Genomic DNA, 20,084 nt, shown 5'->3' on the forward strand with positions numbered 1-20,084 from the left:
ATCATTGTCGTCTATTGCATGTTTAACACCATAACCACTAATAATTGTATTGTGACCTTAAATTGTGCTTTGACCTATGCTAACCGTACTGTAACCGCTGTTTGTAAAAGACGATGTTACTGGGGTGTGTTATAGACGGGTAATTCATATATAGAGAATTATAGCGTGGGTGACTGTATAGTTTCGCCAAAGGGCATAATATTGATTATTTAGTGACTGGTGTAACAGCTGTGCGTGTACGGGAATTCCCTGAGTGTTTATTGTGTTATTGTGTACGTTTCACTTGGTAACTGTACCACGTGGTGCTGTTGCCGGAAGAAACGGGTGTGACTGTTGAATAGAACGTGTGCATAGTATTCGTTGTCAACGACGCTCCATTGATAAGTATGGGCGCGTCGGAGTCGACGATTTTGGATCCCTTAGGTTGTATGGTAAAGAATTTTAAAAAGGGATTTACAACATGTGATTTTGGGGTTAAAATGTCTCCTGTATGTTTGGTCACTTTGTGCACTAGGGAGTGGCCTACTTTGGTTGCGGCATGGCCGCCACGTGGCAGTTTGGATCCAACTCTGGTACAGCGTGTACACGTGGCTGTATCAGGTAGGCCTGAACTTTACGGACAGTTTCCATATATTGATTGTTGGAGACAGGCCGTAAACGACTCGCCAAGATGGATTCAAATATGCCACAAGGAGCAATGTCGCCTCATGGTGGCCAGGACTTGTTTGTCCACTAGGACTATGGTTAGGCCCATTTTGGACACGCCCCCTGAGTCCGAGATCCCTATGCCGCCCCCTTACTTCCCTGTAGAAGGAAGTGATACGAGTACAGGAAGTTCTACACCCCTTCCCCCATTGTCCCCATCCGCTTCCGCTTCCTCCTCCAGTTCAGAATCCACCCCCCGCCGTACTAAACCTCCCCTTCTGGAACCAACCCCCGTTAGATCCGATTATCCTGATTTGGCGCCACTTCAAACTTCCGGTCAAGCTTCTTCTAGCTCGGCTCGGAATATTTTATTCACCGGCCTTACCCACAATAGAGCCTCTACATCCCCACGCCTTACTACCCCCCGACCGGAACCCATAACCGACGCCCCTCCACGTAGCCCTATACTAACCAGACAACTGACCGGTACCCAACAACCCAAACATTACCAGATGCCTCTTCGTTTGAATCCTGGGTCAGCATATCTCGATGCCACAGGTCAACTGGTATATGCTGACCCAGTCTTCGTATATGTCCCGTTCACGACTACCGATCTCTTGAATTGGAAGACCCACAATTCCTCGTACACTGAGAAACCACAAGCTATGACTGATCTGTTCACCTCGATAGTTCAGACACATAATCCGACATGGGCTGATTGCCAGCAGTTATTAATGACATTGTTCAATAATGAGGAAAGGACTAGGATTAACCAAGCGGCCATTAAAGCGCTAGAGGATGAAGCCCGTACTTTAAATCAAGCCAATCCAGCAGCATGGGCCGCAACACATTATCCTAATACCGATCCCGACTGGAATGTTAATGGCGCAGATATGGTTCAACTAAAAGCCTATAGAGACGCTATAATTGCTGGCATGAAAGCCGGAGGGAAGAAAGCCATTAATATGTCGAAGACAGTTGAGGTGATTCAGAAAAGTGATGAAGCGCCCAGTGTCTTTTATGACCGATTATTGGAGGCATACCGCTTGTATACCCCCTTTAATCCGGAAGACGCTGATAATTCCCGAATGGTAAACGCCGCCTTTGTCAGCCAAGCCTACGGGGATATTAAGCGCAAGCTACAAAAGTTAGAAGGGTTTGCAGGAATGTCCATCACCCAACTAATGGAGGTAGCAAATAAGGTGTACATGAATAGGGAGTCAGAAAGTAAGAAAGAGGAAGAGCGCAAGATGCGTAAAAAGGCTGATATGCTAGCGGTAGCAATCGCAGGCGTAGATAGACGGGGCCCAGATAGAGGCGATAGTAGGTGGAATAGGGAGCCCCTGAGTAGGAATCAGTGCGCGTATTGCAGAGAAGAAGGGCATTGGAGAAGCGAGTGTCCGCAAAGAGAGCAGTATGAGAGAGACCCACCCAGGGCAGGTTATGGAAACTTTAGAGGCAGAGCGAGAGGTAGTGGAGGCCCCGGAGGGAGTAATGGTAATAGAGGGAGTAATGGTAACAGAGGAAGTGTAAGAGAAGACAGGTACTATCCAGCAGCGCAAAGGTCCCGTGATAGAGAAGGTAGGGACTTTGTAGGATTGGCTGACACGGTCATGGAGGACTATTGATACCGACCGGGCTCCATCCCCCTTGGTCGAGCGGAGCCTATGGTCGATGTATCAATAGGGGGAAAAAGGAGTGCATTCATGATCGACACTGGTGCTGAACATTCGGTGGTGACTAACCTAGTTGCTCCTCCATCTGGAAGAACTATTACCGTAATAGGAGCAACTGGAAGAAGTGCTGAAAAAACGGTTCTTAAAAGTCGACTCTGTACATTGGGAGGCCACGTAGTAAAACATCAATTCCTTTACATGCCTGAATGTCCATTCCAATTGTTGGGACGTGATATGCTATCCAAATTACAAGCGCAGATTACGTTCCTACCAAACGGAACAGCATCCTTAAAGTTTAATGGACCTTCAGGTATTATGACATTATCCGTACCAAAGGAAGAAGAGTGGCGACTTTATACAGCGTTGACTAGCCAAAACCCTAGGAGTGATGAATCCTTATTCAACATACCAGGAGTTTGGGCAGAGAACAACCCACCAGGACTGGCCCGCAATATTCCACCTATTAAAATCGAACTAAAACTTGGGGTTTATCCAGTGAGCCTACGGCAATATCACATCCCGCAGAAGGCTAAGAAGAACATTCAATCTTATCTGGATAAGTTCATACGGTATGGTATCCTAAAATTCTGTACTTCCCCCTGGAACACCCCATTGCTGCCTGTTCAAAAGCCCGGTACAGATGAGTATCGACCTGTGCAGGACTTGAGAGCAGTCAATGATGCGTTTGTTAGTATACATCCAGTTGTACCCAATCCGTATAACCTGCTTGCTTTAATTCCGGGCGGGGCTACTTATTTTACAGTCTTAGACCTCAAAGATGCCTTCTTTTGCCTCCGAATTGCCGCAGAAAGCCAATGTATCTTCGCTTTCCAATGGGAAAACGCTGTGACGGGCTCAAAACGCCAAATGACTTGGACAAGACTGCCCCAAGGGTTTAAAAATTCACCTACCCTATTTGGTTCAGCTCTAAGTCAAGATCTACTGGATTTCGAGTCCATCCCAGGAGAGTGTGTATTGTTACAATATGTAGATGACTTGTTGATAGCAGCAGTTACAAAGGAAATATGTCAGCAAGCAACGCACGATCTACTACACATTCTCTGGAAGGCAGGATACAAGGTGTCTAGAAAGAAGGCTCAGTTGTGTTTGCCAACTGTCAAATATCTGGGATTCCATATCTCTGAAGGTCAAAGAATTATGGGGCCAGAGAGAAAAGAAGCTGTGTGCCAAATACCAACACCCAAGAATAGAAGACAAGTGCGAGAATTCTTGGGGGCAGCAGGCTTCTGTAGGATATGGATTCCCAGTTACGCGATACTGGCAAAACCTCTGTATGCAGCTATCAAAGGTACAGAGCACGACCCCTTCTTATGGACTCAAGAACAACAAACGGCATTTGAAGATGTGAAGAAGGCTTTGATGAGTGCCCCAGCATTAGGTCTACCTGATCACACACGACCATTCTACCTGTATGTACACGAGCAAAGAAGAATGGCTGTGGGAGTATTGACACAGTACTTGGGATCATGGCAAAGACCTGTTGCCTACATGTCTAAGCAACTGGATGCAGTGGCCAGCGGACTTCCACCTTGTCTAAGAGCCGTAGCTGCAGCCGCCCTGCTAGTAGCTGAAGCCGATAAACTCACTCTGGGTCAAGAACTTTATGTACGAGTTCCACATGCAGTACAGACGTTGTTGGATTACAAAGGACATCATTGGTTTAGTAACAGCCGTATGACCAAGTATCAAGCAATGTTGTGTGAAAACCCAAGAGTGCATTTAGAAACTGTTAATACCTTAAATCCAGCTACCCTTTTGCCACAACCTACTGAAAGTCAACATGATTGTTTGGAAGTGATGGATGAAGTATTTTCAAGTAGACCAGATCTTCGTGATTTTCCCATCCAGAACCCCGATGTTCAATAGTACACCGACGGCAGTAGTTATGTGAAAGAAGGGATCCGCTATGCAGGATATGCAGTAACAACAATAGACAAGGTGATAGAAGCTCGTCCACTGGCAAAAGGAACATCAGCACAAAAGGCAGAATTGATAGCACTGACACGAGCGTTACAATTGGCTGAAGGTTTAAGAGTAAACATCTACACGGACTCCAAGTATGCGTTTTTAACCACTCATGCCCACGGAGCTTTGTATAAAGAAAGAGGACTATCGAATTCAGAAGGCAAAGAAATCAAGTACGCAGCTGAAATCCTACAACTATTGGAAACAGTGTGGGAACCGAAAGAAGTCGGTATTATACATTGTCGGGCGCATCTGAGAGGAGATGGTGATGTAACCAAAGGAAATCAGATGGCAGATAATGCAGCTAAGCGTGCCGCTGAATCAGAAAGACAGGAATATGTGGAGCATATAGCTGCTCTTATACCAACTCCACTGTCTCAATGGACTCCAGTTTATACAGCTCAAGAAGAGGAGTGGTTAAAGACTGAACCTGGAAAGTATTTGGAGAACAAATGGTATCAGTTAGAAGATGGGAGAATAGTCATTCCAGCATCACTAGCGGTAGAAATTGTCCAAAACTATCACAACGGGACACATTCTGGGAGAGACAGTACAGAAGAATCTCTCAGAAAACATTTCTACATACCTAGATTGTCCAACTTGACTCAAGCCATTGTACGAAGATGTGTAACGTGTGCTAAAAATAATGCAAGGCAAGGACCAGTAAAGCCACCAGGAGTCCAGTTTATGGGGGGACTCCCCATGTCCGATCTACAGATTGACTATACAGTAATGCCTAAATCTGGTGGACATCGCTACCTACTGGTAGTTGTGTGCACCTATTCAGGCTGGGTAGAAGCATGTCCTACTCGTACAGAGAAAGCAGGAGAAGTTGTGAGGTTCCTGTTACGAGAAATAATACCCCGATATGGACTACCCTGCTCTATAGGATCGGACAATGGTCCAGCTTTTGTTCATCAGTGCCTACAACAACTGACTCATATGCTTGGTATAAAGTGGAGGCTTCATACGGCATATAGACCCCAGAGTTCTGGTAAAGTAGAGAGAATGAATAGAACTATTAAGAACCAGTTGGCAAAAATGTGTCAGGAAACCCAACTTAAGTGGAACGTTCTTTTGCCCATAGCTCTATTGCGAATCCGCAGTACACCTACCAGAAGGATGGGCCTCTCTCCTTTTGAAATCATGTATGGGCGACCACCTCCCGTACTTGGTAACTTAAGGGGGGATTTGAGTCAGTTGGGAGAAGGAATTACCCGGCAGCAGGTTGTAGAGTTGGGTAAGACTATGGAGGAGGTACAGAAATGGGTACAAGATAGATTACCTGTGAATATTTATCCCCCAGTTCATAGTTACCACCCAGGAGACCAAGTGTGGATTAAAGAGTGGAATAATGTACCGTTAGGGCCCAAGTGGAGAGGTCCTTATGTTGTTCTTTTGTCTACCCCTACAGCGATAAAAGTGGCCGAAGTGACTCCGTGGATATATCACTCCAGGGTTAAACCAGCAGCAGTCGATTCTTGGCAAGCTACAGCAGATCCAGAGAATCCCTGCAAGATCCGGTTAAAGCGCACGACTCAGTCGGAGTGACGAGGAACTTTGTGGATTACAAATTTTATTGTTTCAGAGATTGGTAAGTGAGTGAGAAGGCCATAATAAAGCCTGTCCGCTCACCAACGTGTAGTTTAAAAGTCAGGAAAAGTCTTGAAGAGACCCCTGTGAAGACGAGCAGAACTCCATTCCCTGCAGCCCTTACATCCTGGAAGCTGAGGTGCCATCGCACGGACGAAGACTGAGGATGACGACGAAAGATGTGTTTCTGATAATGTTTTTATATGTGTATTTTTATATTCAGGAAGGTAGAGGTACCGACACTCCTAGCTGTGAGGTATGCATTAAGACTACAAGAACAGGTAACTAGCATATTTCCCAGACCCTAATATGGCATTCACAATACGAGTGTAAAGGAGATGTATCAAGATGTAGATACTTAAATATAGAATATAGTGTGTGCCATTTAGGAGTAGGAGAACCTAAGTGCTTCAGTCCAGAGTATCAACCCCGTACAATTTGGTTGACTCTCAGGAATGGAGATCCTCAGGGGACCCTAATTAACAAAACGGTATTAGAATCCGTATATTCTTCGGGTGTTCTGCTATTTGATGCGTGTAAGGCGATATCAAGTGGTAGAAAGCCGTGGAATGTATGTGGGGATCTTAGATGGGAGAGAACGTATGGGTCTAACGATAAATATATTTGTCCCAGCAGTAAAAATAAGTATGTGAGTCCTAGATGCCCAAATAGAGATTATAACTTTTGCCCATATTGGTCTTGTGTGGGGTGGGCAACTTGGGGACAGACAGCAGACAAGGACATGATTGTGACTAAGTTGCCTACCAATCCATACTGTAAGTCTATGGAATGCAATCCAGTCCATATACTTATAAATAACCCCGACAAGTTCTTAGATAAATATGGTAATTTATTTGGGTTTCAAATATATGGGACGGGTTTAGACCCTGGGACAATATTATTTATAGGGATAGAGACTGATACGGTAACTTCCCAGACTCATCAGGTATACCATTCCTTCTATGAAGAAATGAGTATAGATAATAAGATCCCCCATAACGCTAAAAACCTGTTCATTGATTTAGCTGAAAGTATTGCCGGTAGTCTTAATGTTACCAACTGCTATGTGTGTGGAGGTACTAACATGGGAGACCAGTGGCCTTGGGAAGCAAAGGAGGTAATGTCTGGTTCTGAGGCAGTTGAACAATTAATATCTTCACAAGCCGATTATCATATGAGTGTTAGAGGTAAATCTGAGTGGAAATTAAAGACCTCCATCATAGGTTATGTTTGCATAGCGAGGAAAGGAATGATGTATAATACTTCTGTAGGAGAATTAACTTGTCTAGGGCAAAAAGCTTATGATGATGATACAAAGAATACAACTTGGTGGTCGGCTTCAAATGTCTCAGAACCATCTAACCCGTTTGCAAGATATGCCAATTTAAAGGACGTATGGTTTGATTTATCCATCACATCTAGTTGGAGAGCCCCAGCAAATTTCTACTGGATCTGTGGTAAGAAAGCCTATTCGGAGTTGCCACAGGACTGGGAAGGGGCATGTGTGTTGGGTATGCTCAAACCATCCTTCTTCTTGTTACCTATCGAAACAGGTGAGACTTTAGGTGTTAAAGTGTATGATGTGAATCATAGGAAGAAAAGGGGACCCATAGAGATAGGCGCCTGGGAAGATGATGAATGGCCTCCCCAGCGTATTATAGATTACTATGGGCCAGCCACGTGGGCAGAGGATGGTACCTTTGGTTATAGAACCCCAATTTATATGCTCAACCGCATTATAAGATTACTAATGAGACCTCACAAGCGCTCAATCTTCTAGCGAAGCATAATACCAGGATGAGGACAGCAGTATACCAAAATAGATTAGCCTTGGATTACCTATTGGCAGTAGAGGGAGGTGTATGTGGGAAGTTTAACCTGAGCAATTGCTGTCTTCAAATAGATGACGAAGGGCAAGCAATAGCAAACGATCAGTAGTGTACGGAGCATGTGCAAGAATACAGGATGTAGTATTCCCCTCCTCCATTGTGCTGGACAAGCCATGCGGTCAAGCAGGAAGTTAATTCTTATTTGTATTGATTGGTCAAGAGAATGTGCGGGTGGAGCTTAATATGGGAGGAGTTATGTGCCTATATAAGGAGCCTGCACTATTGTCCGGGGCTCAGAACTTGCTGTATTTTGGTGACATTAGTCCCTCTGAGTCCCGATCGGTGAACCGAATAAAGAATCTCTTCCTTCCTGAAGAAACCTGTGTCCATCTCTCTGTGCTTGGCTTCCGTCAGTTTCTCCGGTATCACTAGTTCTTCAAGTGACTAATAGTAGATGAAAGCATTGTATAAAAATAACCATATATTTAATTAATGCAAACCTCATATTTGGTTTTCAAATATAGAACACTCTTCACTTCCCTAAGACAAGTTGTTTGTTTTTCCTCTTTTGAGACATGTGATTTATGGATAATTCCATTTGTCTTGCGCGAGAAAAAGCAACTTTCATTTAGTTGCATACCTATGAGTTCACTTTGATATTGAGGATCTCACCCTTTTTCTCAAAGCTTGTAAGTCATCCTGATTTTCTATCCAATCACACTGAATCAATCTCTTAACCCCTTAACCCCTTAAGGACACATGACATGTCATGATTCCCTTTTATTCCAGAAGTTTTGTCATTAAGGGGTTAAGGACTGAGCCAAATGTACACGTTGTGATCAAAATGAAACGTAAACAAAACCTGGAATATGACTACATGTCTGTTCAACCGTAATTCACCTCTTTCATATTAAGTGCACCCACACTTATTATATATAATTTTATTCAGGGGAAACATGGCTTTCATTTAACATAAAATATTTAGCTATGAAACATAATTTAATATGAATAAAATATAAAAAAATGGGAGGAAATAAGAAATGTTTTTTTTAGTTCTACATGACATTTTAACTGTGAATGTCATAATACTGTTTGCTTTTATTGATTATATATATATATATATATATATATATATATATATATATATAGTGTGTGATATATATGTATATATATATATATATATATATATATATATATATATATCCACCAATGTGCCTAAAGGTGCCTAAAGGATTATTTTGTTTATATATATATATATATATATATATATATATATATATATATAATTTTTTTCGATCTATTAATATAAACGAAATTACACATATATATATCCTGAGGAAAGTCCCGATCGGGGACTGAAACGTTGACCATTGGCATCTATTTTTTACTGTTGATGTGAAAATAAAAGTTACATTTTAAATGGAGCCTGGGAGTGCGGACCATCTTTTGAAGTTCATACATACACACACACATTATATATATATATATATATATATATATATATACATACATACACACACACACATACATATTTTAATTATTTATTTGTAATTATTGAAATGTTTTAACGTATTTACATATTTATGCATTTTATATTATATATATATTTAATCAATATCATTCTACGTGTATTTTGATATTAATATATATATATATATATATATATATATATATCAAAATACACTTAGACAGTGTATATGTAAGTGTGTGTGTATATATATATAAATAAATAAATTGTATTTTAAACTGTTTTAAACTTTTATTATTTTTTTTTTTTTACAGGCAGCAGGGGGAGTACCTGTCATTCCAGGCACTCCCCCTGCTGGCACTGCTGTGGACGGCTATTCCGTCCATGTGATTGTGATGTCCTCGCAAGGACCTCACGATCACATGCCCCAAGGGGGCCGGAACAGCAGCAGGGGGACGTCTTGGGATGCTAGCCGAGTTCCCCCACCGGGATCACCGGTGAGCGGGTAAGTAAATAGGATGGCGGGGACTTGCTATACCGCCCGCCAGCGTTTAGAGCCAGGTCCCCAAGGACGGAATAGCATGCCCGCCATCCTTAAGGAGTTAAAAACAATACAGAGAGGGAGAGAGAAAAAACAAATACTCAAGCTCTAAAAGGAGTATAAAGGGTTAGCGCTTTAAAACAGAACAAAACAAGGCAGCAACTTTAAAAGGGAATCCTCAAAACCCTTAAGAGACAAATAGATAAAATAGAGATAAAAAGCTGCTCCACACAAATCAATAAAAGAGATAATAGAAATAACGCATTTCGCCTAATAATGGCTTTATCAATATGGAACCCATATTGATAAAGCCATTATTAGGCGAAACGCGTTTATGGATATTCTATTGTATATTTTATAAAAGTTTTCTTTGGTCACTATTTTGCTTGTGCCAAGAATCCTGATATACATTTCATCACCTAGCATTTTACACTACTGGACTCCAAGAAATCCTTGGTGGGGATTATTCCACCTACGCTGTCACCAAGGAGCAGTCAGCCTGCTCCACCTTTGTGAGTACCATTTCATTTATATATTTTATTCTCATCCTGTTTTTATACAGAGAACACTATTGGTTTCTTTTTTTATATTATTTTTGAGTGGCACCTACTTCTGAAGAAAAAGAAAAAAATCGCAGTGTATCCCATAAGCGGGGATTTGTACCGCTGTACGCTTTCTACGCTAGAGCTGGTTATAGCTCTACTAAATGTGAGTGCTACTATTCTCCTTTTTTTATATATCATATCTCTAAGAATATACTACACTATTTTGGATATCTGTCTTATCTTTTCATATCATTGGACTACCTGAGGAAGGACTACGAGGATTACACTACTGTAGAAATTTATCTTGAAGAAGATACATCCAGTTAAGACTCATTTTTATTGGATTTCTCTCATTTGGACTATTTTTATTATTTTTTCATATATATTTTTTTAATTTTTTTATTATTTCTATTATCTCTTTTATTGATTTGTGTGGCGCAGCTTTTTATCTCTATTTTAAATACTCAAGCTCACCTGTAAGTGTAATATTATATATTATGAATCGATGCAGTTAATAGCCAAATTTACACATGCTACGAACAACCTTAAAAAGGTAGAGTAAACGTCTAATGCTAATCAATAAAGACCTGAGGAAGATAGAAACACTCTCGAAAGCTTGTCTTTGAAATATTGTGTACTGCAATACTGCAATACTCTGGTATTTTGGCATTATATACACTGCTTAAAAAAATAAAGGGAACACTTAAACAACACAATGTAACTCCAAGTGTGCAAGGAGGAACAGGAAGAGCACTGCCAGAGCCCTGCAAAATGACCTCCAGCAGGCCACAAATGTGCATGTGTCTGCTCAAACAGTCAGAAACAGACTCCATGAGGGTGGTATGAGGGCCCGAAGTCCACAGGTGGGGGTTGTGCTTACAGCCCAACACTGTGCAGGACGTTTGGCATTTGCCAGAGAACACCAAGATTGGCAAATTCGCCAGTGGCGCCCTGTGCTATTCACAGATGAAAGCAGGTTCACACTGAGCACATGTGACAGACGTGACAGAGTCTGGAGACGCCGTGGAGAACATTCTGCTGCCTGCAACATCCTCCAGCATGACCGGTTTGGCAGTGGGTCAGTAATGGTGTGGGGTGGCATTTCTTTGGGGGGCCGCACAGCCCTCCATTTGCTCACCAGAGGTAGCCTGACTGCCATTAGGTACCGAGATGAGGTCCCCAGACCCCTTGTGAGACCATATGCTGGTGCGGTTGGCCCTGGGTTCCTCCTAATGCAAGACAATGCTAGACCTCATGTGGCTGGAGTGTGTCAGCAGTTCCTGCAAGACGAAGGCATTGATGCTATGGACTGGCCCGCCCTTTCCCCAGACCTGAATCCAATTGAGCACATCTGGGACATCATGTCTCGCTCCATCCACCAACGTCACATTGCACCACAGACTGTCCAGGAGTTGGCAGATGCTTTAGTCCATGTCTGGGAGGAGATCCCTCAGGAGACCATCCGCCACCTCATCAGGAGCATGCACAGGCATTGGAGGGAGGTCATACAGGCACGTGGAGGCCACACACACTACTGAGCCTCATTATGACTTGTTTTAAGGACATTACATCAAAGTTGGATCAGACTGTAGTGTGTTTTTCCACTTTAAATTTGAGTGTGACTCCAAATCCAGACCTTCATGGGTTGAAAATGTGTTTTTCATCTTTGAATTTTTGTGTGATTTTGTTCAACTATGTAAAGAACAAAGTATTTCAGAAGAATATTTAATTCATTCAGATCTAGGATGTGTTATATTTGTGTTCCCATTATTTTTTTGAGCAGTGTATATATATCACAAAGTACACTTATAATAAAATCATATATATGCATTATATATGTATAATATATTATAAAATGCTTTAATTATTTTACAATATATTATACATATATAGGAAAAAAAAGTGTGTGTGTGTGTGAGATATATAAGATGCCAAAATACCAGAGTATTGCAGTATGCAATGATACTTTTTTTATTGGACTAACATAATATTTCAAAGACAAGCTTTCAAGAGTTTCTCTTTTCCTCAGGGAAATATATATTTTCTGGCCATATCCATGGCAGCACAAAAATGGGTGGTTCCTCCTATCCCTAATTAGACAGGAACTCATAATTGAAAAAGAGATTATATAAATCCCCTCCCACCTTTTCTCCCTGGAGGGCCGGAGTAACTGAATCTGCTGCAGGGGCACTGCTGGGCTTTCAGGCAGTTCCCCCTGACCGGGATCGGCACGGATCGCTGGTCCAGGTGAGTACAGGGTGGCAGGACGACTTGAGGATGGTTGGGCATACTATGCCACCCTCTGCTGTTTAGGCTCACCCTTTCAAGGACTGCGGGCTAACTCATGGTTGACATACAAACATACCCCACCACCTTTCCTGTTTTTTCTAACCCTTCTGAATAGTGTCAAACCATTGAAGTTAACTGCCCAGCCTCCATGTTTCTGTTTTGCCTATTATGTCATATTGCTTAGTGTATGCTATTGCCTCTAGTTGCCCCATTTTGTTTTTATTGTATTAGTAAGCATACATTTAATAACATGAGTCACTTGTACTTTATGTGAATTTTTATTACTATTACGGACCTCCTCTGATCTTGCCCCTTCCCTTATCTCCACCTCCTTGTACTGAGCTAAAACCCATCTCCTTTCTGTCCTGTATCCATTTTGTAGATTACTATGTCCCTCAGCCCCACCCCTAAAATCTCCTCCAACCTTCCAGCCATTTTATCCCCTAGCACTGCAGACCCTCTCCCGTTTAGGTGCAATCCGTCACGGCGATAAAGGTTGTACCCAAGTGCAAAATTAGCCCAGAGTTAATCCTTGCTCTTGGCCATAATGTTGTAATGTCTGTTCATGTCCAATAAAGATGCCTGAATTGAAGGAGTGCCTTTGCCATCTTTCTCTTTTGACTACATGACATTGAGGGATTGCCATCCCTTGTTTAACCATTACTGTTTATAAGAGTGTGGCTTCCTTTTCTAGTGTGGACTACAGTAATGCAGATTAAGCATAACTATGCCTATCACATATTAATAAATTTACAAATCTGTTATATATATTCCATTTCAAATATCTTGTAAACTTTTGGAAGATAAGCTTACAACTACCAGATTTTAGTATATATGCCATTTTATAGATTTCAGATGCTTTGATCAAGCGGGTGCAAGGATCGCAAGAACAGTGGGTGAAAGGAGCTCTTGAACCAAAAGTGTCCCCGGAATTTGATCTCACTTTGGACAGTGATCCTTTACTGCAAGCTATTCACCAGCTGGATTTTATTCAGATGAAATGTAAGGGTGAGCTCATACTTATTTTGCATTCTCTTGTTCTCATGTTAACATTTCATAAATGTAGGTAAAAGAATGAAAAGGTCAAATGCTGGATCATGATAGAAATGGGCTGGTAGGTTAAATATGTAAATATTAATACAATAAAAACAAGCTCTTTTATAAAAAAATGTATAGCTCATTGTTAAAAGTAAAAAAAAAAATGTTTGTTTTTTCATTCAATTGTTTTGCAATATGTTGTGCCTTATATTTTATTTGGATTTAATTTGAATGTTAAAAATATAATATAATTAAGGAAATAGACATCTTATACTGAACTCAGTGTTGCTTAACATACTAAAGTGAAATGTCACCCCTTACACTTACTAAAAATTAAAACAGAATATATAGAAATTGGTGAAAGCACACACAGTGGTTATAATCAGGAGATGAAATTATATAGATAATTGGCACATGGGGAATATTATGTCTTATAACATAAAGGTAATTGATATGGGTATGTCCCAGACTGGAAACTCATAATTGTCAAAGCCTGCTAGAAATTGGCTCTAAAATGCAAAGACACACATAGTGTGTTGGTTGACAAGAGACATGTGTCCAACAAGTTCAGCCTCTCCCTTTTTGCTGTTAATCCCAAAGAAGGCAAACAACCCAGTTGGAAGTACTTCCAATTTTGCAGACTAGGAAAAATCCCTTCTTGACCTCAGAATGGCAGTCAGATTTGTCTAACCAGGTATATTCACCCAGGCCAGGGAGCCACATTCCAATATAAAAAATCTTCTAAGAATAATACAACTTGTTTAATTTATTATTAAATAAAATAATGTAAAACAATTAAAACAAATAGAAATATACATCCAGCACAACATGTTTCAATCTTCCTGGGTCTTCCTCAGTTGCAAAGTGACCCATTTCTGCATGCTCGACATGCTGCGGAGCTGCAGTGAGCAGAGCTGCAGACCTTGTGTCTCGCAAAAAACGGTGTCTGCTGTGGCTGGCCGGGCCGCCAGGAGCGGCCTCGCACCCGGTGGCATACCAGTCAAGGCGCCAGGCCCCCTCAGTCTGCCCTCTGCGATTTAGGTGGCAAGTTGGAGGCATTAGGCGGCCGCCTAAACAGAGAGCCGCCTCTGTATTCCACAATATGGTTGAAGTAAACTGCAGTGTCCCACTGATCAGAAAACTGGATACCCAAGTCTGTTGATTATGTGGTCAGTTTCAGTGTGCCCAGGGAAAGAGGATTTAGCTCCTCAGTGTCACGGCTTACCTTAGTTGGGAGTCTGTAGCACAGATATATGCTCACCCTTGCAATTAAACACAGGCCAAGGTGGTCAGGTAAGAACTCACCTGGTCTGTGAGTCTGTGCAGGATGATGCTCCAAGTCGCAGTACAGATACGGACATAAACAGGAGAATCGTCCTGGGTAAGCCAAAGGTCAGTGGGTGCCAGAAATCAGGATAAACGAGTAGAGAGCCAAGGTCAGAGGATGCCAGAAGTCAGGCTACACAAAATAGCAAGCCAAGGTCAGGAATCAACAGGAGAACACGGGCACACGAAACAGCAATATGGGAGAGGCAGTGTCTTATACCTGGCTAATCACTGATCAGCCACAGGTGAACCATGATTGACAGGAGCAGTCTCAGATAACGTCCAGCCCTCAGTGCTAGATACAAGGCAAGATAGACTTCTGGCTATATTTTGAGCTGTATGGTGGCTCGGAGGCAAAATAACAGCCCCAGGACTGCAAAGTACCCTGGTTCAAATCCCCTACTGGGCACTCCTGTGGCGACCTCGTCTGGATGTCGCGGCGGGAATCATGACAGCACCCCCCCTTCAAGAACGCCCTCTGGGAGTGAACAGGCTCTTCTTGGAAATAGTACTCCTCATCTTCGGTCTCAGTATCACTAAAATAGTCTTTACAGCCTGGGACTTTATAGTACCAGTTTCGGGTACTACTGGAGAGAGGTCAAGGTTATTCATAGATTTGGTGCAGGTGGTAAGTACTTTGATCCCAGGAGTAATTTTCTCTGAACTTTTTTCCTTAAGTGCATCACCAGGAGCAGAGTTCTCGGATTTCAAAGCCCTTTCAAATGTTTCCAAATCTCTTTCTGCGGATCTTGGTACCATTGGAGGCATAGGTGCAATCCACAGGTAGTGCTCCTTTGGGCAGGCAGGATTCATAGGTTATTCAAGGTGTTACGGACCGTTTCAGCATATGAGGGGTTAAAATCCGATTAGGCGATAATCCCCTTTTCTCAGAAAGGCACAGCTACTGCAGAACATCAAAACTCACGAATTCGGATATAGGTGAATGCATCAAACTCCCGAACTGCATACCAGGGAATAAGATAGCACTCCAAGCTGGAACCTCACGAATAGCTGCTAGCAGACGAATAGGAAAAGCAGACATCAGCTTACACTCCTAGCAATCAATCTCCAACAGCATACAGTGAATCCCCCCCAAGAACGAGACAAGGCTCCGTGTTGAGGGTCAAGCAGTGGTCTGAGGTGCCGGGCACCCAGCCTGGTTTTCATTACATGAGTACACATACAGGCCACACCCAGGGGGAGGCATAAAATAACCAATAACATAGACGCTACCTCCCACACATCCCCTCCCCTTAGTGTGACACTTAATCCCATTATGTGTACAGTTCAAAATATACTTTTACATAACTTTTATAACTTTACAACCATACATCGTATCCACATAACAATCACATATTCAGACTCAGCATACTTTAAACATAACCACTCTCAAAAATCATACAAATCCCTCCAGTAAATAAAAAGTTACACGGAAGTCCTTTTATGACCGACCGCAAGCACCTTTTCTTGCCCAAAACAGTTCCATGGATTTGGGCTGTGTGGTCGGTCACTTTCTAGCATAAAAACGGCTAAGTCCTGTTCGAAGTATGGCCGGTACTTCGACTTTAGTCGAAGTGTCGAAGTGAAGTCGATGGTACGGGTCGGCGGTGTTCGAGTTAAAATGGCCGCCGCCACGTGGTCCTTTGTCCGATGCCGGTCACTTCAACGACTTCGACAACTTTGGAAACTCCGGCACTTCGGTAACTTCGGCACTTCGGCTGCATCCGAAGTGCCCTATAAAAAGTGTCAATTCTTCTCCCATAGTAATAAAAGGGCCGAACACTGTTTGTAAAGGGCCCAATCTCCCAGGGCCATAGTCCAAAGGCAGCAGGCGGGCAACCAGGCTCCTCCAATACAATGTGGTTTCGTCACACAAGGTTATTCATAGATTTGGTGGACGAATTAGGCAGAGAGAGATGAAATGCACTCTTTCCCCACAATATAGACACAGGACATTGACTCTCCTACGGTCTCTTTCCTTGGGAGGCAACCTAGTTCTAGTAAATCCGATCTCCATGGGTTCCTCTCTGTCCAATGGAGTTTCACGGCTAGCTTTAGTATAATAAGGGTAACATGGCAGGTCCCTGGAGGCGGGTTCACATTAAAAAAACAGGGTGGGAACTTGGTATTTATGTACAAAGTCTTTTTCTTTAGGTAACCGAGATCTGCGGGTACGTTGAGCAGGCTTGGGAGTATCCTTCTTAGAAGCAAAGCACTGTGTCCATTGTGGACGTAAACGACTCCCAGGTGTACAAGACAGTACTATTCTCCTGCAGCTTCAGGTATGCCCACGCCTTAATCCGTCCAGAAAGTAAATTGATAGCAGAACGGACCTTGAAAAAGTCGTTGGGGTAGGTTCTAGGTTTCAAGGCAAACAGGAGTTCACAATCCATCTTGAATATCGAGAAAGTGGAACGAGATCCGTCGAACCTTATAAACAGGTTCTGTGGCTAGGCGTACTGTGCCTTTAAGAAATAGAATTCCTTGCTGCAGCTCCAAAACGGTCCGGGCCAGGCTTGGTGGGACAGTAAACTCACAAAATTGCAGGGTACATTGGAACCAGAATTCTATAATCGCAGAGGGGTTACATACTCCCTCTTGAAAAATGCTTGCCTTCCATTGGCAAGTCCTGGCCAGGAGGCGATAAAAAATAGAACAGCAATTAACATAACATATATAGCATCCTAAAATAACAGTGCTTGCTAATACAATAAAATCCTAGCTAGCCAACTGCTCTAAAACAGAGAATGATTAGCATTTACCACTTCAGCTAATGCATGTGGGAACATGGTCATTTTAGATGCTGCCTGTGTCAAGGGAGCATAACTGGCATCTTCCATATGATCAGAAACCAAGGTCGTGCTCTGTCTCCGATCTTGCTGAGGAAGGTGGTCTTCTGGCTGTGCTTTGGATCTGGCCCGGCCGTTGGGGAGTTCGCCAGTGGCTTGAGGCCCTAGCTATCCCATGCAACTAGAGTCTCTAAAGTTGGTCCCAGGTACAAATTACGGACTTTCTGAATGCAAATTCTGAGAACTGTGTGACACAGGAGGGGTTCTAACATTATGTGGAACCACAGCCAAGCTTTAAAACGGCCTTCTGGCCCTCTGATGTTGTACACTGGCAATCCCTTTAGCTTGGACACAACTTCGAGTAGGGTATAGGTCAGCCAGTTTGTGTTTTCCAGGTAGTCCTAAATTCCAGAGAAGAACCTTATCGCCTGCTTGAATTTCCAGGTACTTCACCTTGGTATCATACCTTCTTATGTTCCGTTCCTCCAATTTGACTGTAGCGTGAGAAGATTTTGTTTGAGGGTCCTCAGATTCCTCACATACTGGAAGTACTCCCAACCGGACGTCTATTGGAAGTCAGGTTTCCCTTCCAAACATTAGGAAGTAGGGAGAGAATCATGTAGACTCATGCTTTGTACAGTTGTATGCATGGACCATGGCTTCCACATACTTACTCCAGGACCGCTTCTCTACTTGTTTCAAAGTCCCAAACACGTCTAGGAGAGTCCTGTTAAACCTCTCAGGCTGTGCATCACCCTCTGGATGATAGGGTGTTGTGAACCTGAACCTGAAACATATCCAGCAGTTATTTGATCAACTTGCTCTCAAAGTCTCTTCCATGGTCAGAATGAATTTGATTGGGTAGACCATAGTGCATTAAATACTTTTGCCAGAGAACCTTGGCTACAGTTACAGCCTTCTGGTCTTAAGTGTGAAAAGCCTGAGCATATGTGGTAACATGGTCTGTTACTAATAGCACATTTCCAATCCCTGTGGCATCATTTTCAATACAATGAAAGTCCATGCACACAAGATCTAGGGGTTCTGTACTCCTCAGGTGACCCGTGGGGGCAGCTCTCACAGACATGGTCTCTCTTAATAAACCTCCTACAGGCCTTTAAATATTGTTCTACATGCTCCCTCAAGCTAGGCCAATAGAACCGGTCTAGTAGACCATATGTCTTGTCTACCCCGAGATGCCCAAGTTGATAATGGAGGGCTCTCATGACCATCCCACGGTATTTATGTGGCAGTACCAACTGTTTTCGACCCGGGTGGTTGTGGTAATTTATAATTCTATAAAGGATCCTGTCCTCCAGATGTAACTTACTCCACTATCACCAGTCTCTCTGACCAACAGGGAGAGAAGTCAGTAATTTAGTGTGTCAAGGCAAGGGTGCATAATTCATTGTTGCACTATGTAATATTATAATTTAATATTATATATTTAATATTTATAATTTTTAATTTGTGTAGTGCATAGATGAACTTCAAGATTTCTCGAGGGCTGCACCATTCCTGTGGAACTCGCTTCCCTCCTCCATTAGATGCTCACCTAGTCTCCACTCCTTAAAAAAATCGTTAAAAACCCACTTTTTCATAAAAGCGTATCAATTAAACTGTTAATAGCTCCCAACTGATTCCTCTTCTGCAACTGTCACTAGTCTAATACTATCCTTACCTTTTTGTGTCATTTTACCCCACTCTCTCTAGCATGTAAGATCATTGAGCAGGGCCCTGTGTGTCCAACTTGTCTGGTTACAACTACATGTCTGTTCGTCCACCCATTGTAAAGCGCTGCGGAATTTGACGGCGCTTTATAAATATCATAAAAATAATAATTTCCTGCTTGGTAATCTGTAATATCTTATATAGATTTAACACCTTTCTAGTGTTATCTTGTCCTTGTCTGCCGGTCACAAATCCTACCTGATCCGTATGTAAGAGCTGGGGCTAATTCTTTCTTAAATATATTATAGTATACATTGGTAAAGCCATCAGGCCCTGGAGCTTTTTCTTTCGGCATCTTATCTATTTGTTTGAGGACTTCTTCTATAGTGATAGGTAAACAAAGCTTCTCTAACTGGTTTACCGCTATTTTTGGGAAAGCAATCTTAGACAGATATGAGCGGGTAGATGTTGGCGTGGGTATTAACTGAGAATTCAGATTTTTTAGATTGTACAATGTTTTATAGTAGTGAGCAAAAGCATTGCATATTGTACAGGTTGCATGACTTTATGACCCAGATGTGTATTGATAAAAGGGATTCTTGTCTGGGCCTGCTTATTTCGTATTCTTTGCGCTAATACTTTTGTGGCCTTATTTCCTAATGAAAATGATGTCGCTCTAAGTTTTTTC

General features: G+C 42.4%; 1 protein-coding gene across 3 annotated transcripts in view; it reads left to right on the plus strand.

Moving 5' to 3' along the window:
- TRIM67 (tripartite motif containing 67) overlaps positions 1-20,084 on the plus strand; it is a 1,164,837-nt gene that overhangs the window by 443,148 nt on the left and 701,605 nt on the right. For 2 of the 3 annotated variants that reach the window (XM_063443397.1, XM_063443399.1), the window contains exon 5: positions 13,421-13,574. In XM_063443397.1, the coding sequence (XP_063299467.1) occupies positions 13,421-13,574 (154 nt within the window). Of the gene's footprint in view, positions 1-13,420; positions 13,581-20,084 lie in introns of all 3 variants that reach the window. The other variant, XM_063443396.1, reaches the window with a different exon arrangement.

The sequence above is a fragment of the Pelobates fuscus genome, chromosome 2 (genome assembly GCF_036172605.1).
Source record: "Pelobates fuscus isolate aPelFus1 chromosome 2, aPelFus1.pri, whole genome shotgun sequence".
Taxonomy (NCBI): Eukaryota; Metazoa; Chordata; class Amphibia; order Anura; family Pelobatidae; genus Pelobates; species Pelobates fuscus.